General features: G+C 43.1%; 1 protein-coding gene across 2 annotated transcripts in view; it reads right to left on the reverse strand.

The window, feature by feature from the left end:
- Positions 1 to 2,501: 2,501 nt before the first annotated feature.
- Positions 2,502 to 21,684, reverse strand: part of LOC310949263 (kinesin-like protein KIF21A) — a 62,537-nt gene continuing 43,354 nt past the window's right edge. Inside the window, exons 18-34 of one of the 2 annotated variants that reach the window (XM_083916637.1) lie at positions 21,427 to 21,566; positions 20,232 to 20,376; positions 19,928 to 20,122; positions 19,614 to 19,715; positions 18,576 to 18,741; positions 17,964 to 17,984; positions 17,166 to 17,223; positions 15,694 to 15,748; positions 15,401 to 15,603; positions 14,650 to 14,775; positions 10,945 to 11,081; positions 9,601 to 9,775; positions 8,806 to 8,970; positions 6,984 to 7,101; positions 5,907 to 6,077; positions 5,128 to 5,327; positions 2,502 to 4,976 (exon numbers count right to left, since the gene is read on the reverse strand). In XM_083916637.1, coding sequence (XP_083772763.1) covers positions 4,886 to 4,976; positions 5,128 to 5,327; positions 5,907 to 6,077; positions 6,984 to 7,101; positions 8,806 to 8,970; positions 9,601 to 9,775; positions 10,945 to 11,081; positions 14,650 to 14,775; positions 15,401 to 15,603; positions 15,694 to 15,748; positions 17,166 to 17,223; positions 17,964 to 17,984; positions 18,576 to 18,741; positions 19,614 to 19,715; positions 19,928 to 20,122; positions 20,232 to 20,376; positions 21,427 to 21,566 — 2,268 coding nt within the window. In that variant the 3' untranslated portion in view covers positions 2,502 to 4,885. The remainder of the gene's footprint in view (positions 4,977 to 5,127; positions 5,328 to 5,906; positions 6,078 to 6,983; positions 7,102 to 8,805; positions 8,971 to 9,600; positions 9,776 to 10,944; positions 11,082 to 14,649; positions 14,776 to 15,400; positions 15,604 to 15,693; positions 15,749 to 17,165; positions 17,224 to 17,963; positions 17,985 to 18,575; positions 18,742 to 19,613; positions 19,716 to 19,927; positions 20,123 to 20,231; positions 20,377 to 21,426; positions 21,567 to 21,684) is intronic. The other variant, XM_083916638.1, reaches the window with a different exon arrangement.

A 21,684-nucleotide genomic window follows, 5' to 3' on the forward strand; every position in this document is an offset into this window, starting at 1 on the left:
CTGGTGTCGGCAGTGGCAAAAAACTGAGTTAATTCTCGATGCACTGAAGCGATGAGGAACTGTGTTTAACAACAGAAAATTACAGCAAAACACCCATTTACATAGTCTCGTACAACTTGTGCAGTAGGATCCAAGTCTTGTTCGTCCAGTCGTGTTCTCATTACTTCTTAAACGCATGCATTTTTGCTAGAACCTTACTATTTGAGTTTTTATAGTGCTTTTCTCAGTACTCAATGATGCTTTACAGGTTCAAAAAAGTAGACAATCAAACAGAAAGCCAGTTAAACAACACTAGAACAAAAGAACCTCACATTAAGAGAAAACAGAGGGTGGAAGGTGGCAGATTTATTTACTCTTGCTGTTGAATGATGCCCCTTATTTCTGCAATTCATCAAAAATGTTCTCACTTTTTTGGATTCTTTAGATTCCTTAAGTTTTCGTCAAGAATTCAAGCTAACAGCAGGTGAGTCATTGATATTAAAAGGAGCATTTTGAAGGTAAAGTTTTTATCCGGGGATGCGAGTTGGTGCGTCTGTATACTCCTGGCACAAAGTGAAAAGTGCTGCAGGGCATTCTGGGTCAAATTCAACCCGACATTACCTCAGTGTCATCCACACACAGTTGACACTGTAACATTCACATCAGGTGGCCGGTGATTGGTGCTGCCTGTCAGACAGTCCTGCAGATTTATGATGGCAGACCCTGATGGGCCCCCCCCTGAGTCGTTCATTAGGCGTCTGAACAATATCTCTGTATGAGTGTTCTCACTGGATTGTGGCAACATCACATCTGTGTTTTAGGCTTATAAGACGTTGATCCATTTGATCTTTTTGTAAGCAAATAGCCCAAAAATATGAGCTTCACGTGTGCAAAACGCGACACCATGTACTCTCAGACACTGTTTCAGATCAGGACAGGAAAGGAAAGGAAGAAGCTCATGAAGAACAACTGGTTCCCTCGTCTCAAAGTCTTCAGGTTTTTGGTAAGATGACTGAAATGAGGTCTGTGCTTAACACACGCTTCAGAGATGTTCGTCATCTCTGCAGCACTCTCTAACTTGTAAGGTGTAATATAAGTAGCAATATTTGGGCCAGGCAACAATCCAGTGTTGTCATTTCGTCTTTCGGTTGAATTCTAGTGATGGAAGAAGACCCTTTAAAAGTAAAAGTACCAATCCAACTACAAATACACCATCACTAGTCCTGCATTCAATAATCGAACTCAAGTAAAAGTGCATTAGTATTATAAGCAAAGTCTGCTTTAAAAAGGTTCTTGTTCTGCAGTAAAACAATGTTATTTAATTAAGGCTACGCATTTGTTTTGTTTTTTAAATCTTGCATGCTTACTGCAGATGACCTGTAATGTTGTAAGGCTGGATTAAACCTCCAGGCCCTAGACCCTTAGGGGCCCCAACAGCTCCATGTTCATTATGTCAGCTGGTCTGTAATAACACGATATATATCATATGAATATGATATTGTAAATGTGTTGGGAAGATACAGCACTATCCGAGTCACTGGGTGGCCACTAATGAGTCTGGGGGTTGTCAGTGAAGGACTCTAACATATTCTACTGCTTCTCTTATTAAACAAATGTCAGTTAAAGTATTTTTGGACACTGACAGCTCTGAGGATTACTTACACTGTTGCTGGTCAGTCCTGTAGGTGCTGCTGCTGCCATCTTGTGGTCGCAACTACAAACATCTGAAAGCAAATCCTACAACAAACAGGTGTGAAAAGGCAACACAGCAACTCTGGGAATTAGAGCAGGAGACTAAAAGCACTTCTGCAGGTTGCATAGACGCACGCATGCTAATTATGCTCGTGTCAGATATTTTGGGGGAACCTGAAGTGTCATTTTAGGTTATGAGATCCCAAAACAGCAACATGGTGTACTTGTGATTAATAAACAGTAGAAGTGGTATTAAGAAATAACCTTTATCTCTGTCAAAATCTATTGGTGTCAGCAAAAAACTAAAAAAGGAGCCTTGAAGTGATGTTTGCATGCTTTGTTCATTTAGCATTTATGATCTTTTACGTGTTGTTGTAAGCAGAAAAACAAGTTGTTAACCATTGTAACGGTACATAAATACGCATTTAAAATGTTCCTGTAGTGAGTTATAAAGTATTCATTAAATGTTTGTATACTGCTAAATAAGAGGGTGACTTGGTAGCTCAGCAGGTAGAGCGTGTAACCTTAATGCTGAGTGCTGCAGCCGCTGGGGTTCATGTCTGGCCCAGAGTGCTTTGCTGCAGGTTTTCTTCTCTTGTCACTATCTAAATAAAGCATAAAATGGCTAAAAAAAAACTTAAAGTAAAGGGTTTCCAAAAAAAGAAATGAAGAGCTTTCTAAAAATAAGGAAATCCAACGGACAGAAATATCAAGGAGGCAAAAAAAAGAACCTTTAATTGTTCTATTTACCAACCTGGAGCTATATGAACAGCGGTAATGATCTTTTAAATGACTGACAGAAGCAGTAAGAAACACAGAGCTGGTTGTTTTTGACAGATGGCGTTTATTCTCACCAAGGCATCTGACATTAGAATCGCTACAGAGTCCGCCATTTGGGAATGGCTTCTAAAACTCCAGGATATTTGGAACAGGAACAGCTTAAACAAAACAAAGAAAAGAAGAAGAAAAACTAACCGTAGGCCACTAAACACAACCTGCCTCCTCATTGGAGGAAAAAGCTCCCGCCAAGTCTTACCGCCAAGTCTAGTCCTCTCAGCTCTCGGGTGAGTCAGATCGGGGTGGTCCCACAAAACTAAAATTCAGTCAGATTCTTCTTTTAAATACAATGTTTACAGTACACACATTAGATATGTACTTTAATAATGCCTACAACTGCAACATTCAAAAGTGACAGCACACATCAGGGAGACCACGCGTGTCTCTAGGAAGGCCCCACAAGGATCAGAGCTGGGAGACAGACGTCAGTCAGTGGACGCGGTTAGGCTCACAACACGGGCAGAGTCCGAAGGCCTCTCCTCTCCAAAAACAAGAAGATACCATTACATATACATATATATTTATATATGTATACGTACACATTGCTCGGTGCTGAGAGGACCTCACCCGGGGTCCATGACAAGAAGCCCTCTTATGGGGTTGAGAGAAGAAGGTGAACGCACGACTTAGCAGCATGGAGATTAGACGACGACTCAGTAGTGTAGTTTCAGTGAGTGTTAACTGCGACACGTGAAAAGTGAGCACACGCTTTTTACATATACGGTGAAACACGAACCTTAAGTGTAGAATATCCTCAAAAGCTGAACCTGCTCACATTTACGAAGGATTAAGTGCATCTCAAAGACTAATGTGTCAGTTTTCACAAGTGCTCAACAGCTAAAGGAAAAGTTCGACATTTTTGCTTTTGGGTTAATTTCCCTTTCTGCCAGAGAGTCACAAGAGAAGGCCGCAGAAAAAAAACAACCTGTTTGTTTGAAGCCTCAGCTGCACCAGAGACGGTTCAACTCACAGTCATTTCCTTTTCTGTGTCACCTGTGTTTGGTCACGGCCCACCTCTCCACCTCTTTAGGAGACCAGCAGCAGGTCCTGAGTGTATTGATTCCAATAAGAGAAGTGAACGTGAACATAGACTATGATCTTTCCCTGCAACATATCTCCAGAACATTCTGACATTAAACATTTTCAGGTGGACAATAACTTTGTTTGAGACTGGTTATTGTCTTAGCAACAAACTCACGCGAGATCTGGTCACAAGTCCCGTCAACTGTCGTTCACAACATTTTTGTAATACTAAATATGGCTGTTAACTGTGTAAATATTTAATGTTAGCAAAAGAAAATGTACATATAGTAAGTAATGCACATATAGCTTTTCATACATCCAACAAAATCACTTCAATCGTGTTTGTTTGAATCTTTACAAAAACCGATGTGTAAAAACGGAGCTAACGCCACAATTTAACTTTTATTTCTTTGTATGGACTGTTACGTGGTGAGCTCTAGAGGTCCTTATAGTCAGGTTTTGTTCTAATCTAACCTTAACCGTAGCCTTATATTTAACAGCGGCATCATCAAACTCCCATCAAGAAGGCAAATAATCATATTTCCAAAAATGTCGAACTTTGAGCTTTGAAGTGGGACACAGTGTGTTTCGCTCACGAGTGCAGTGCAGGACAGCAAAGACGACAAGTTTGCACAATTTTGGTCAGTGATCTTAAGCAGCTGCAGAAAACTGAGGCGCACAAAAGCAGGACAGGGACGTTAAGGGGAACGGTGATTTGTCTTTTTCACAAACAGTAAAGCCACTTGTTAAATGTGTTGGGGAAGAGGAAGGAGGGGGAGAGGGAGGAGAGGGGGTGCAGAGAAACAATCCCAAGAAACTGGAGAACTGGGTTGCGAAGACCAGCTACCAACCCGTTAGATCCGCCACACTTCTTCTCCTCTAACGTCCAGTCCATTTGTTTCTACTCTTACGCTGCTACCCTTCTTTCCTGGTAATTATGTGTCTGCAGGTGTACTTTATCCTGACACAGCGCTGAACAGCAGATATTTTTTCTATGAGTGTGTGTCGCGTTCGACTCTTAAATAAACATCCTGTGAGTAAAGGTTCTTATCACGATCGGCGATGACGTATCGTCTACAGCGCAAAAGAGAAAAGGATACCTTCATCCTGGAGAAGAGTCATTAGCAATACAGTGAACTAAAACGGATCAGCCCAACTCTGAGCACACAGAGACGAAGAAAACAAGGGCTGTGCTAGTTTCAGGATGACATTACTTTCCCGCGGGCTCAGTCATAACGGTTACATGGCGTGGAAAGGTATGCGTTTAAGAGGTCAGCATTGCGCTTGAGAAGATAGGGGTCAAAGTGCAGGGCAGCAGCGTCCAAAGATGCTGTTAGTGTCCTTCCAGAAGCGTTCAGTTACTGGCCACCTCGTCTGCATTGTCACCCGCCTCTAAAGTGCTGTCCAGTCCACCGCGTGCACGCCAGATCTTCACAGTCCGGTCACTGGAAGACAGGAACATGAAACAGTAAGAATTATATTTAGTTATAATCCAGAAGCACACGGATATGATGAATCGCCCCAACTCTGCATGACAATGACATGTGATGCAGGACAGAATCTTAAAATGTGTGCGGTTGGGTTGACGTGACTCACTCAGAAGCGGTGAACAGGTGGCTGCTGTTGGTAGAGATACCGTTGATGGGGCTCTCGTGGCCCTTCAGCTCCCCCAGAGTCCCCAGCGTGTCTGTGTGCCACAGCTTGAGCACCCCACCTCTGCAGCCGCTCAGCAAGGCCGGGGACCCGGGGACGACACCCAGCGCACAAACCCAGTCGCGGTGGGCGTTGGGGACTTGCTGTTGGAGTGAAGGAATTAAAAGTTATAAAAAGGACTTCACCAAGTCTCTGAGCCGTGAAGTTTATACTCAAGACTATTCTGCTCAGTTTTATTGGTAGAGTCAAACACTAAACACTGTATATACTGGAAAAAACTGGCGCCCAATCCAGGTTTAAGATACAGCACATCCATGTTGCAGCCAGGGAACCTCCCAGTAACAACTTTCTTCAGGCTTCTGATTGGCATACATCTTCTTCTTCGTGTCTGCCTTATTAGCCAACATAGCTTTAGGGCTTGGCCTGCTCTTGACAGCTCTTCAATGTGTTTTTGCATTTTCATTTGGACAGAGATTTCTATTTACCTGTGCTTGTGTGGACTGTTGTTTTCTTGAGAATGAAGGAAAGGGAAGAAAAACCCCGTTCCTTGTCTTAAAGTCTTTTCATGTGTTATGTAGAGCACTTTGAATTCCCTTACTGTTAAAATAAAATACACAAATAAGCACTGTGCAGACCTGTGCATCGCACCAAACAGCTAAATATTTCATTTCATCTCCTCGAACCATCTTTGTAATGTATCCACCATCTCGCTCGTCCAGTACCTGCAGCAGGTCTTTGCGGTCGAGGTCCCACTTCTTGATGCCGTTGTCTCGAGAGCCGCTGAATAAGATGTCGCCCTGGACCACCAGCGACTCGATGCCGTCGTAATGTGGAGGTTCGAAGTTGTGTGTGGGGACGATGCTCCCCAGAGAGCCTTCGGTCACATCAAACAGCTGCGACAAAAGTGTGTTACACAATCACTGCTTTGTTGCGCCTTTTATTGTGAAAATCCAATATATGATCTTTACAGCAACAGCAGCTCTTTACTCGGTTAACACAAACAGTATTATTACCTCACAGAACACGGGAGCTCCTGCTCTACCACTGCCTCCATTGGTTAGTTTGTTTGTTAGTATTTAAACACCAAAGTCACACAATTACAACTAACTGATCTAAGGCAGTGGTAAACCAGCATCTCCTGTGTTCTCATCTCATCTCATCTTCAGCCTCTTATCCGGGGTCGGGTCGCGGGGGCAGCAGCTTTAGCAGGGGCCACATTAACCAGCTCTAACTGGGGGATCCTGAGGCGTTCCCAGGCCAGTGTGGAGATCTAATCTCTCCACCTGGTCCTGGTCTTCCCCGAGGCCTCCTCCCAGCTGGACGTGCCTGGAACACCTCCCTAGGGAGGCGCCCAGGGTTCATCCTTACTAGATGATCCTGAACCACCTCAACTGGCTCCTTTCAACACAAAGGAGCAGCGGCTCTACTCCGAGTTCCTCACGGATGCTGAACTTCTCACCCTAAACTCCTGTGTTCTGTGCAATTCAAATCAATTTTGTACAAGTAGTCTGGTAGTGTTTAGGAGAGCGCAGAACGGATAAAGTCCCCCTTCAGAAATGGCTGGCTTAGGGTCAGGGTTTGGTGAAAATATTCTGAATTTAGCGTACACGTAAACTTATAGGGATTCCCTGACAACAGCAGTTGGCTGTCCTCCGTGTTGACCGGCATCTACTGTAGGTAATACACCGACTATGGATAAGAACCTCAAATAATACCACTTCAAATCCGAACTATCCCTTTAAGAGCGTGTTTTGGGTGTAAATGAAGGACATACAGAGGTGGTGGATCACTGAACACACCTTGATGTAATGGTCCTTGGAGCCTGTGATCACCAGATCCTGGTTGTTTCCAGACTGATCCACAGTCAAACACATCACTGGGCCCAGGTGACCAGTAAGTTTCCCCGTGGATGCAAATCTGACAAAGAAGGGAAGAACACACAAGACAAAAATAAATAATACCAGTTTTAGTCTTTATATCATGACGTTTAAGATGCCGACAGTGTTTCACTTCATGTATAATTCACTGATATTTAAAAGTATCATGTGGATAAACAATGTTTTGTAGATTGAGTTTGGAGGATTCAATCTTAGTGCGTATTGATTTAAACTTATTTCAATCATGCAGACGGCTGATATTAAATGTTTTGATTTTCCCAGAGGATAAATTCATCGCGACGTAGACGAGCTGGTGGTAAATGATGGATGGCAGCTCTGGATTGGACACCTGTCAGGTTTGTTACATGTTGAATCGGAAAAAAATAGGGCTGTGAAATAACTCACGGTGTGTGGTGTGCATCTGAAAACGGTGCTGCGGTATCAGAATGATAAACAGTCTGAGTGCCTGCATTGCTTCATAAAAGACTGGACTTTAATTAACTTGAAACATAGAGTACAGTCATTTTATACTAACTGTATCTAATAGAAAATCATACTAATGAGTATAATGTGACACGGAGACATTTTCAAAGGAAGCGTTGTTAAAAATATTCCTTATTATTCATCAGGCCTTGAATTTCAAATTAAGTAAATGATAAAAATATTAAAATGAGTTCCCTGGGGCGGCCGGTGGCTGCGTGGTTAGAGCAGGCGCCTCATGTAAAGAGGCTGAAGGTGCTCGACGCAGCAGGGTTCGACTCCGACCTGCGGCTCTGCATGCATGTCTCCCCTTTGCTCTCTCACACCATTTCCTGTCTGTCCTATATAGTAAAGGCTTGAAAACTGCCAAAAAAATAATAATCTTAAAAATAAGTTTTAGCATTTAGCATCTTAGCATAAATCTTGAGGTACATCGGAGGCGGACAGGAAGTTTCAAATCAGAAGATCATACCCTGGGATAATTGAATGACCAAAATGTCATGATACTCCATCCAACAGTGAAGATATTTCACTATTGTGACGTCCCTGTACTGCCTGCTTCAATCAGTGCCTTTGAGGAAATCCTGGAGGCAGTGGGCCGGCCTAAGCAGACCACACCTTAGGTCGTGGCTTCAATGATAAAAGGCCGCCTCAGTCAGTCTGCTCTCTCTCTCTCTCTCTCTCTGGTGGCTGAGCAGCTGACTGCTGCTATGGCCTACAACGTGCTGTAGTGTTTGTCTCTTATTTACACACCCACACACATGCACACACCTGCACCCACACAGACACACACACTCCATTTGATGCAACACACAGCCAGGTTATGTTCCTCTTGGGTTGTTTAGTTAAATAGACACTGCATTATATTCAGAGCTCTGTGTGTCTTCTCTCCTTTGTTTCAACCTGAGAGCCAGGGTTGTAACACTTTATACTATGTTAGACCAGGGGCTGTATTCTCAAAACACTTTATCTTAGCACTAAAAGTTCTTAGTTCAGAGTAATTTCTTCAAACTATTCCCAAAGCCTCTGAGACCAACTTTTACTAAGGAGTGGGAGGGACTCCTAAGCTAAGACTAGAGGGCAGGGTTGACCTTGTTGCTTCTAAATCAGCAAGTTAGGACTTACTCTTAGCCTTCAGATGTTTTGTGAACACTGCCCCAGACTGCCATCCCTATAACCAAATCGTTAGCGGGGCTAAAGACACGATCAGTTGTCCAACGCCCACATGATCAAAATGTAGCATCACTGTCTGATGCTGTTTTACCTTCGCAGATCCCAGACCCTGACTGAGTTTCCAGCGGCGGCGTACAGAACCGTCCCGTTGGGGTTGAGAGCGATCTGGTTGATCTGGTTCTCTCCTGCTGGGATGGTGACCGTCCGGCTGGTGTTGGACGTGCAGACATCCCCAACATTAACCTGACCAGAGGACCTGGAGACGCATGGATGACACACGTATGAACCTGCACACTCACCCAGACACTGTATGTCAGCGCGAAAGACTTCTTTTAAGGTGTAAAATCTCATTATAGATTTAAAATACAGATGTGGAGGTGGAGAAAAAGAATGCTGCTTTATTTAAATCTACATATAGGATTTTTCTTCTTTTGAGATATTGTTATATTGTAAAACATGTACAACAAAGTGTGCAAAATGTAGAAAGAGCAACATTAATAAGCAACTAGAATTACAGCCTTGCAGTTGAACGCCTCCACCAACCAGTCAAGTTTCAGTTTACTTCCAATCTGTCCAGACTTACATAATATATGTAGAGAAGACTTTGAAGGAATTTAATGTGAATGAATTAAATGTCTCCCCTTCTGTTTCTGTTACGCTGTGGATGGACTTATGGATGGAAACATTACGGCGTCACAGTGAAGTTGACGTTTGACCTTTTGGATATAAAATGTCGTCACTTCGTCATTTTATCCTATAAGACACTTGTGTGAAATGTTGTTCTTCTGTCATTTCAAGTACAAATACACAAACTAAAGCCAAAATACGCAAGTTCTGCTCAACACAAGGACGAAAGAGGCATTTCAGACTGCTGCATCGCACTCACGTCAGTATTCGGATGCACTTGGCCGAGTCCCGGATGTCCCAGACTTTGATGTAGGAGGTGGAGACGGTGAAGACCAAACTGGAGCTGTAGCGGACCGACACCACGTTGTTGGGGTGACCGGCCAGGGACATTATCTCCTGACCCGTCACCAGATTCCACACCTTACAGGTCCGGTCTGCAGGAAGACACAGGGCCTATCATATCAGCATCTCCTTTTATTATTACATATGTAGGAATGCAGGGAGCACGCTGAGAGGAGGCTTTCAAAACTGCAGCTCAGGATTAAGACTGAAAGGAAATCCATCTTGTAGCAGAAAACACAGCATCTTAATATTTACAGCTTTATCTGGTAAAAATTAAGCAGCTACGGGGATAAATGAGAACTTCAATCCCCAATCCAGATGACTGCGGAAACATATACCTCCCATCTATCATCATAAAAAAGCTCTTTAACCATAACTTTGACTGTATGTACAATGTCACTTTATGCCATCACCTCATTTATCCGCACACTGCGCACATGACAGTCTTAATTAATACTCGTCAGGTTTTATTTGCTGCCATGTTAAAGCATAATAACATGTCAAAGAGTAATAAATTAGCAGCGTTGTATCGGGACAGACGTGAGGAATACTGATGAGACAGAGAGGAACTATAGCGGGGTGGCCAGTGGCTGAGTGGTTAGAGCAGTCGCCCCATGTTAAGAGGCTGAAGGTCCTTGAGGCAGCGGCCATGGGTTCGACTCCGACCTGAGGCCCTTTGCTGCATTTCTCCCCCCATGTCATATCTGTCCTCTGTAATAAAAAGGCTTGAAAAACTGCCCAAAAAGAATCTAAGAGAGAGGAACTAGTGTGAAGATGTGAGCTCTCACTGGTATCTTACCATCCCTTATCAATTCTTAAGTATCTTTTAATGCAAGTCTCCATCATACACACTCAAAGGACTGGATCATTCTGCAGGCTCCCTCTGTTAACACTGCATTTGGAAAGTCCTGTTTTGCTCACTGTGCACCTGCAACCTGTAAAACTCTGCAAGACCACCTTAAACGTACCACACTCTTATTGTCATTTAGACAATTTAAATCCATGATCTTATTTGACTTCCAACTGCTCCTGTTTTTAACTAGATTTCTCTGTTGTCATTATTCTGTGTCACTTTACTTTCCTGATATTTCGGATTTGCTCATGTATTTTTCAAACGTTCAGTGTTTTGTCTCGTCCTCAAACGTTTTGTGTTTTTATCTCGGCTTCATTGCAAACGAGGTTGCTCCTCAATATATCCCCGAGTTTAAATAAAGGCTATAAATAAATATGGAAGGAGAGAGAGAACTGTGGGATTTCAAACCTTTGGATCCGGTGAAGAGCAGGTCGTCAGTGCAGTCGACACAGAGGACAGCTTTACTGTGTCCCTCCGCCACGTGAACGCACTGCAACGTCGATGACCGACTGCTTTTAGTGGCTGGCACCGAGTGAATGACGCCCCTGGAAAACACACACACACATAAACACACACACAGCTATCAACAGGTGTGGCATGGACATAACGCTGCATGATAATCTGAGTGCAGCACAGACAGAAATCACACCCACACAACAACCAGAGTCATGCACGGCAGCATGCAGCTCTCGTGGCTGATTGGCACGATGCTGCAAATTAAAAAAACAGAGTCACCGCGCCGAAGAAAAGAAAAGCCAAGAGTCTACAAACACCCCTGGAGCTTTTTTTCCCCCAAGACCATAATAGATTAGAAAAAATAAAAAAGCACCCAAGGAGACAAAGACAGATGATCATTTGAAAATCTACGGTGTCGGATCATCAGGGACCACGAGCTCAATAGCTTCACAGAAACCCACATCGATCACTAATTGTCTGGTCGTGTCGACAAACCGGCTTCTAATGGTGTAATCGTACAATCACTGCTCTCTAACAGTTGAAGCGATCGGCATCAGTGGAGCAGCAGGATGAGCTGATGGTTTACCACATATCCAGACGTCGATATTTTCAATGAATGAGCTTTCAAAAAGACCCGCTGTGTGCAGAATAGAAGGATCGCTTAAATGGAAAAAAAGGTTCGAGAGGAGATTATCAAGGGTTCAGGCTCAATAGTAGTAATAAACTCACCAAGATGACACTGTTTGGGTTTAGTGTAATTACCTATTGATCCCGGAAAGGTCACGCGTTCATTGTCTTAAACCACATTGTGCTTTTATGTGTGGGAGAATCCGGTCTCATGAAATGCCTCGCCTCCCTACAATCGTGACCAAAGTCTTGAGATTAACAGTGGAGGTCATGATGGAAAAAGAAAGCAATCCACGCCGTGGGCATCTGTGGTTCGGCGACATTTTAGTGTGGCAGTAAAAGACAGAATGGTGTACTTGGGTGGATTGGAGAGTGGAGGGGGAACAGAACGCAGGATGTTGCTGGAGGACAGGTGAAGGCATCCGTTTGTCCTGGAGGGGAAGAGACTACTTGCTATCCCTGTGACCTGACAGCTACTGAATTAAACACTCATTATTTCCTGTTCTTAATTGTTCAGTCTGTGTTTGGTGACTTAACATGAAGAAGAGGTAGTTCTAGAGGGAGCTGATGTATGAACGGGAAGATATTTAAAAAACAATAAGAATGTAACTTTAGTCTGACTTAATGTCACTCCTTGTATATAACGAACATTAAAGCACCATACCAGTGGCTTAGCATGCCTTAGCTATAAGTATTCTCTACGTTCAATGCACCCATTGCTTGTTATTGCAGGTCAAGTCTGTCTGTCTGCTCCTAATGTCACCTCATAGATTCCACTGTGCCTGACCGACAACTGTTAAACTGTTATAACTGTTAGAGATGAGGACGCAGCGTCAATGATTGGCTGACTTTCTTATAGACAGCAATTGCTAACGTCATTTAGCATATGCCTAGCTTGAGGCGTGTGCATGAGATATTGAACTTGTGCGAGGGGTAGAGGGGGGGGGGGGGGCGCACTGTGGCATGTGCACGAACTGTGACTGACTAACTAAATGACTTCAAATACAAAATACCAATCAAAACAAAACTGCTACCTTGAGAAAGCTAGTTCAAAATCTAAATATGTGCCACACGTACATTAACAGGAGATTAACGATAACTTAAGTAATAAGTCAGCGATTTGTCAGATTTTGGAGTGCAACCCCCAACCCTAACCCTGCTCATCCTCAGCATCTTCCTCCAACTCAAATCTAACTCTCTCTTCCAGGCTGGTGTCAATTCCACTTATCACTGGTTCTCATTTATCCTGCAGGATGTTTGCAGCACGCCCCACACACCCTGTCATACGGCTGAACACAGCGACATGGTTACTGGGACGAGCTGTAGGGCAGAGAGGCTGTGGCAGGCTGCTCTTCAGGTTCCTGATGACTGGGCTGTTGAGGGAGGACAGTGGGGCTGCCAATTTAGCCGCGGCATAATGAAAGTGTGTGCTGAGCTGTTTACACACTACTTGCAGGAGTGTGGGAGGACTCCATGGAGACAGAAGGGAGACGCATACGCTGCATTCACGTCACACGCGAGCATCTGTCAGGACAGCTTGACAGGAAAGTGTTCATGTGATTCAACTGAAGCCAAAAAGAAGACTTTACTGAGGATTTCTGTTTAATTTGGAGCAATTGTCCAGTCGTGAAAGCTCTTGTCTCACCAGAGCAACACAAACACCAGTTCTCCGTATATTTTACAGCAGTTAATTCATAGTTTCTATTTTTATCTCTAACGTATCAAAGGGATTTAGTTGGCTGGTATCAGGGGAAAAGCATTACGTCATCTTTATCTACTAAGCAAAACCACAATTCAAAAACACCATCTTACCTCAGGCCTCCTTAAATGCTGTCAAGCTACAAAATGACAGCATTTTTGGTATAAAAAATGACATTAAGATGGATTTAGTATCAGCATATTGCAGCCTATAACAGCAGCTTAAATCAAACTAAAGCCAGGCCTGCGTGAGGCTGTAACACACCAGAAAACAAAAGGGTCGAATTGATGAAACTTGAAGATACTACTTAAAATTCTTATCCTTCAAAGGCTGAGAGTGGTTTAGTTGAGTCCTTTTCAGTCTCAAGGGCGCACTCACACTGTCCTCCCACACCAGGCAAAAACAGGTTTTTCGGGTCAAGCCTAGTGCGTTTGACCAGTGTGAGTGCACCCGCTCCGCGCATGACTGTGGCCAGCTGGCCGTCCAGGCCCGCCTGAGAGAGGTGGGCTTTTGTAGAGCGCGTTTGCACATGTACGAGCACGAGCGTGCGCTGGTGTACAAGCACGAGGCCTACGACGGTTCTGACATCATTTATGTGCGCCTGTTCGGACATAGAAAATAGAAGGAGGGACCATGCGCGGACATTTAACAACAATGGCGGCGAAAGGTTCACGTTGGTGTGATGCGGAGGTGGAGTGTTTACTGCAAATTTGGTCGAGGAAAATATTCAAAAACAGTCGACAAGACGCACAAAAACTCAGAGGTCTATGGAAAGATTTGTTAACAAAGCCACGCATCGCCATGACGTCAATCAATGTGTGTGACGTGTTACTGCGTGATGACGTATAGGCAGCAAGAAGCATTTGCGCGAGGCCCAGGTAGAGTGAGAACAAACGGGCCTGGGGCGCGGGGGGACAAGTACCCTAAAGCCCGGGGCGCGGTGCAGAAGGACAGTGTGAGTGCACCCTCACATTCATTTACTGATAAGACAAAGAAAGGGAAAAAGACAGTGATTTCATCAATAAATAAAAATGCGTAATGTAAGTAGATCAGCAGCAGAGGGGTTGATTTGCAAGTTGAACACTGAATTTGAGTTAAAAGAAAACAACAAAACAATATAAGAGACGTCCAAGTGAAGACAATAAGACTTTAAATTCAGCGTAGAACTTGACGGGTCACAGGTTGTCACACCAGGCGCAGAGCATTTCTCATCTAGTTAAGACCACATGCTTCTTCAAAGCAGGAAAACCCAGAGAGAAGGAGTATTAGTAGAGTTGAAGTGAAGTTATTTTGCTTTTTTTTTTTCTCGGGCTTTGCAACAAAGCTCTTACTGTTTAATCTCCTTGACCTTTGCCCTGTCGGACGCCGCGTGTGCCTTGTCATAGGTCTTCCTGCGAGAGAGCGGGGAAGGCTCCGGAGCTCGCTTTTCCACCCCTGCCGAAGTTCTGGAGCCAGAACTGATCGTTTTCGGTTTCACACAATTATCCACAAACAACACAAAGACAGTATACAAAAACAAAAAATGATGATAAAACAACAGAAAGATGTAAAACGATCACAAAATAATGGCAACATTGGAGAGATGGGCATGCAGTACACACAGAAACACGTGTTACCTGATCTTTAAAGGTGGTGGTTCTTCGCCAAGCTCATGTTTAACTACAGAGGACTTTGTTGACTTTGTGCTACACTAAAATATATCGTTCTTTAAGGCTCTTTATTTACATACAAGTCAATGTGCACTTCGATTTGAAGCATGGCCTTTAACAAGCCAGTTAAAGCCGTCTGGTTAGTACTTGTGCTTTTAGTGTGCAACTGGGCTGTAATAAGGAATTAGAAAAGCAGCTTTTGCAGTAATAAACCAGCCATATCGATGTTAATACTGTCTCCTCTCTACATGCTTTAAAACACTCATCAGCCGGAGGAAAATATGGCCATTTGATGTCAGGATGCTCATAATTAACGTCAAACAAAATGAACTAAAGCAGAGGATGCAGCAGCAACATCAAACATGCAGGAAGGAAGGAAGGAAGGAAAGAGTAATTATTGTGTTAGCGAACAGAGCGCCGAGCTTGGACTTACATGCTGCCCATTTTAGAGGAAAAGCCGGGGGAGAGAGCCGTGTAGTCCCTGACTGATGAGCCTGACGACTCCATGTCTCCTCCCCCATCTGGGGTTTCCGGTAACGGCAGCATCGGACTGGAGAAGTCCGCGGTGGGGGCGTCGGGGGCGGAGTCGCTGTTTGCGTACAGCAGCTCCATCTGAGTGGTGGTCCTTCTACGAGCCTGAGGAGCAAAGACGAGAGGAAATGAAGACAGGAAGTACTGACTAATGTATGCAGAAAACCAGATAAATGAAGAAATACGCCGTGATACCTTATTTCTTGTTTTGGTCTCTCCGCAGAGTTTCATGAGATCTGATGTCACAGTGCTGAAGGGAATACACAGTTTTACACGTGAGTGTCAACGAACATTTGTAAAAACACACTTACAAACATACAAACTCATAATGTTACATAAAATATAACATTATAATACACAAGAAAGCATTAGGACTGTGTCAAATGTCATTTATCTCATCTTATCTTCATCCGCTTATCCGGGGTCGGGTCGCGGGGGCAGCAGCTTTAGCAGGGGACCCCAAACTTCCCTTAATAAATGTCATTTATTTTAGATCAAAAGCCTCTTTGAACGTCTGTCTTCATATTTCAAGAAGTTATCACCCTAAAACTAAAATAATGATAAAAAAAACTAAATTAAAACCAAAAATCCTCAATTGGATGTGAATGGGATGTGACCACGTGATAAGATACACAGACTTAGTAGTTTAAAAAAAACTAAATTAAAACTAAAAACCCTCAATTGGATGTGATTCATGTGCTAAAGCATTAGTGACTTTAAAAACAATTAAACTTATTTTCTTTATTGAATATTAATCATCAGATTGGTCACATAAGCACATGTAGGCAGTAGGCTCATCCAATATGTGCATAAAATAAGGATAACATAATAATTAAGCCCTTAGGCTCATAGCAACATCATGCTACGACAGAAACAACGTAGAGAGAGTAGAGCAAGGGTGTCAAAGTGATCCAGTCAACGACCGTGTGGCTGCAGGATTTCAGTCCAACCAAGCAAGAACACACCTGACTTGACTTACTCAATCTCCTGAACTGTCTTCACACAGTTGATTTGTTGGACCAGGTGTGTTTTTGATTGGTTGGAATGAAAACCTGCAGCCACACGGCCCTTTACTGGATCACTTTGACACCCTTGGAGTAGAGTAAAGATCTGAACTGGAGTCAGTGGAAATCTAATCCTAGAAATACTGCAGTATAATAACCACAACATTAGTGTGGGCTGTGAAGGAGGTCGTTTACGATAAATAATAAAAAGCTGCAATTTTCCACTGAAGTTCAAATGTACCAATATATATTTAGGATTAAACGTTTACAAGCAATCAGATCTCATAAAACTAAGGCATTTGGGATTCAAATGATGTGTAATTCTTCATTTATCTGACCTACTATTCATCTGGAGCATATATCTCATTATAATACACATATGTTGATTCTTGCATTATTAATTTTCACAGCATAAAACTGTTCTCCTCGGGAAATATAAATAATATAAACAATAAAAACAATGAAACAAAATCACATTAAGTTTAAGATAACATGAATACAGACACAAAATGACGTATCGTAAACATTTAAATGAACAAAACATAATAACATTGATACAAACACAACCAAGACATTAACCAAATGATAACGTAAAATAGAAACATAACACATAATAGAATAAAGTAGCCTAAAACGAGCACGTGATAAGATACACGGACTTACCTTCCGTCTGCAGAGGGGCTCTGGGCCGACTCATCACTGCTGCTGTCGTCTCCGTTTTCTGTCAAATGAGATCAATGAATAATATTAGAGTTCAGAGAAAAGCCCGAGATCACAGCTTAAGGCTTTCCGAAATGGTTCTTAACAAGTACACTTTGCCTGCGACTAAATTATTCATCCTTCCGCTCACTTTCACTAAAGCGAAGCCACTTTCTCTTTCTTTTTTAGATTTTCTTTTTTTAATATAGCTGCTCAAAATGGATGTAGAAGAGGTGAACAAGGGAAGCAGATGAGGGCGATGTCAGCGCGGCGCCATGCTGTTTTGATCCACAAACAGAAACCTGGTCCTCACTGAGCTCAATGGGATCAGGTGGATGGAAAAGAGGGTCAGAGAGCGGCCGGGTGGGGAGGGTTATAAAGAGAGATGTGTGGGGCAAAAGGTGAATATGAGGAGTGAGAGGAATCATTAGTCCGTTGCTCCCGGCGGGGTCAGCTGACCTACAGGGTCCGACAGAGCTAAAACATCCATGTTGTAGGGTTCCTGTGGAAGGGTCTTGGGTTAGCAGTGTGCTAAAGCGTGGGGGCTGTAGCACATGATGAGCTAGTAGGAGGAGGAGGAGGAGTGTATCCAGATGAGGGGAAGGGAAGGGAGAGGTCAGCAGACAGATGGAGGGAAGCCTTGGTTGCATCGCACCTCATGCACCTGCTCCACGTTTACGTTGAGTTAGTTTTCAGAGTGCAAAGGGAAAGGAACCATGCGTTCATAGCACAGATAAGAGTCTAATATGGTGTTTCACTTACCAGGCGGGATGTTACCTAGCTCTGTAAGAACATGAGAAAAAAAAGAAAAAAAGGAAAACGTGGGGGAACAGACAAAAGGCAATGCACAAATCAAAAACACTGTCCCCCAAAATCCTACAACGAAACCAACCAAAGAAAAGTGCAACTACTGTAAACAAGAGCGTCCTACTGAACAGAGGCTGGCAAACAGACGTGTACAATGATCTACTCTGTAACCTGTTAAACATAAATCTGGATTATAGTAATTAATCTTTGTACCAGACTTTAACAGTGTAATAATAATTATTATTAGGCCAGCGTCCATTTCAGCAGAAGGCACAGGCAAGAGCATATCAATAGGCCCAATCATGCAACTGACCAGTGACCAGTAGCCCAGTCCACTTCCTGACAGGCCAAATGCTTTGTAACAGACGAGTTTAGTGTTAAATTTACATTATTTTTAACAGAAATAATTCATGGAAGAAACATCTCCATCATCCCAGAGTAATCCCAGTTTTTCTTGTTATTCAAGACACTTCCAGGAAGTGGGCCGGGATAAACCAGCGGTCTGGTCCGTGTTTTGGGTCCTCATCTTCACGTCAATCTCAACACTGATGTTGTTGATGTTGTTACCTTGCAGCGCGTTCCCCAGCAGCGCGTCCAGCTCCGGGTTGAACTCAGCCTTCTCCTTCAGCATGTGAAAGAGCAGCTGGTTCTGGGTGGCGCTGGTGATCTCCGTCTGCTTCAGCCGGCCCTCCATCACCTTCACCTGAGACTCCCTCTGGGCTGCCTGGAGACCCTGAAGAGGTCAGAGCGCAGACATTACTCAAAGGTTAAAGAATAATCCACCGTCTACAATTCACATCTCTGGGATACAATATAACAACTAACAGCTGCATGTGTAACTACATATCACACACAGTCATATCCATCTGTAACTGATGCTTTTTTCTGAACTTCTGCTGCAATAAAAATGTTTAAAGCTTAAAGTTCAGCATAATTAATGCTTCACGTCTTTGTCCATTTTTGGGTAAGCTGGGTGTTAGTCGTCGCAGGCACTGAAAAGATGGCGACGGCCAGAACCGCCCACATTGACCGTAATTGTGGTTCTTGAGTGACGTTACGGAGGATGCTTTCACACCAGCCCTTATTTAGTTTGCTTATATCGAAGTTGAGTGTGGTTTGTTTGTGCATGTAGGAATTCAGCGATCGTACTTCCACCAGAAGTGGACATAATAAGCGGACCGAGACCTGGTAGAAGAGGTGGTTTCGGTCCCCAGCTCCCTCGGTTCGCATGTCGAAGTGTCCTTGGGCAGGACACTGAACCCCGAATTAGTCCCCGTGCTGTGCATGTATGTGTGAATGGTTACATTAGATGGTCTGTAGATGTCCACTGCCATCAGTGTGAATGTCTGTGTGAATGGGTGAATGTGACAAACACTGTGAAAGCGCTTTGAGTAGTCAGAAGACTAGAAAGGCACTTTATAAGTACAAGTCCATTTACCAGTCCATTTACATCTGGTGCATACCAGGAACCATGGTATGGGACCATATCAGGTGTAAAAGCGCCCAGAGACTTTGTTACATTGCCTGATTTGGGGTGAAAAAAGTCAGATAATAAGAAGTCCCCATATGTTCCCTGAGAAGCTTTGGTGTCATCAGGGCTGGTACCTTGTTGATGGCCATTGTCATGAAGTGATCCAACAGAAAACGAGCTTCTGTGAGGGTACAGGAGGCAACCACAGCAGAGATGTCCACTGTGTCAGCTTCCTCCTGGAAAAAAAGGGTGGATTCATTCAACTTCAACGAAACATCAAAAAAGGATGTTTGTAGAGGAGCTTCATTCTCTGCAACTCTTAAACACATTTCCTAGTATAAAAGTTCGGCCAAAGAAGTCAAAAGTAGTAATGGGATAAAGCTCATTCATTCATTTAACCAGCTAACATTTAACTTTTTAATCCCCACAAGCTCTCAGCATCTCTCACCTTGGTCTCCTCCATCTGCATGATGTTGGCCTGACAGTCGGCGATGCTGTCATTGATGTAGTCGATGTTGGCCGTCAGCGCATCCACTTCCTCGTTGAGGGGAACAGCGGCCTTCTCTACCTCTGGTCCCTCCTTGACCAGCCGGTCCCTCTTCCGGATGACCTTCTCTTTGCGCTTGGTCAGCTCCTCTCGTTGCTATGAACGCAAAACACACTGAATTTTTAACGGCTTTCACCCGAGTGAAGGGTCTTTTCAATCGAGCTTATTTATGGTACAGTAGAACAACGTACTGCTGCAGCTTTACCTTGAGCAGGCGGTTCATGTCGGTCTCCATGTTGGAGATGGTCATCCTCTGCATGATGACGTCAGTGATCCGGCGCTCCAGAGACTGCCACTTATTGCGTGCGATTCTGGTGGAGTAAATACCTACTGTGCGCCTGTAGGAATACCTGCACACACACGCACACGCACACACACACACACACACACACACACGCGCACACAGCATCAGTCAGTAATGATCCAACACTTTGAGGCACATTGATGCAAACGAGCTCATAAACAGGATCCATTATTATGTAAACATATCTTTATCGGTTTTTGTGTTCACACAACAACATAACACATATGGCAGTCATGAAAATAATAATGAAAAGAAATAAAAAATAGAGAAATTAATTATTAATACAGAAAATTAAATATCCTAATAAAATAAGTAATTAAAAAGATAAATTAGTCAACAAATTACTGTGCAATAAATTATAAAATACATAGCTAAAGAAAACCATCTAAAATAATAAATTATTACTCAATATTAATAATAATATTATTAATATAAGTTACATTGTACACTCTCAATAAATTATAAAATACATAGCTAAAGAAAATCATCTAAAACAAAAAATCAATTAATATTAATAATATTCTTAATATAAGTTACAGTGTACACTCTCAATAAATAATAAAATAAAAATAAAAATAAATAAAATAAAATCATCTCAAATAATAAAAATAATCAATTATTATTAATAATATCATTATTAATAAAGTTACATGGTACACTCCTCACAACAAATTCATTTTTTTATTATCTCATTCTCCCTCTGCCTCCTCCACATCTCCACCTTTCAGCAGTTCCTGAAATATCTTCTAAACATCATAAATCTCTGAAGCCCTCTTTCTAAACATAGGTCAGTTTCTCAGGAGCCAAACTCCATGTTAAGTTTTTCAACCAGTGGTTAAAAGAGGGGCTCCGTTACGTATTTAACTCCAGTGTTTTAATGTGCAAAAGAGAGATTTGTGTTACATTTTAAAAGATTTTCTTTGCAGCATGACTTATGATGGTGCAGGTGTTTTAATGCTGCGAGGACTTAACCTGGCCTTTACTGGTTTGTTAGTAGCCATATTTAGCAGCTTTCCTTATTTGCCCCTCTGGAAACACACACACACGCACACACACGCACACGCGCACACACGCACACACACACGTGCACACTCACCGAGTGCCATTGGGAGCAGCATTGCCGGAGGAGTACAAGCGTCCAGATGGAGGTCTGTGGGCGGAGTCCGGCTCTGGGAGATTCACTTTTCTGATGACCTTACCTGAGGTGGGTCTGGCCTGCCTCCTCAGAGCCGTCACCTGACACACACACACACACACACACACACACACATACACACATGGCAAACAGAAACGTGAGGTCGGGCAAACGCTAAAAGCATACCACATGAATTTCTGCATCCATTATGTATCACAA

Source organism: Echiichthys vipera (assembly GCF_963691815.1).
Source record: "Echiichthys vipera genome assembly, chromosome: 7".
Taxonomy (NCBI): domain Eukaryota; kingdom Metazoa; phylum Chordata; class Actinopteri; order Perciformes; family Trachinidae; genus Echiichthys; species Echiichthys vipera.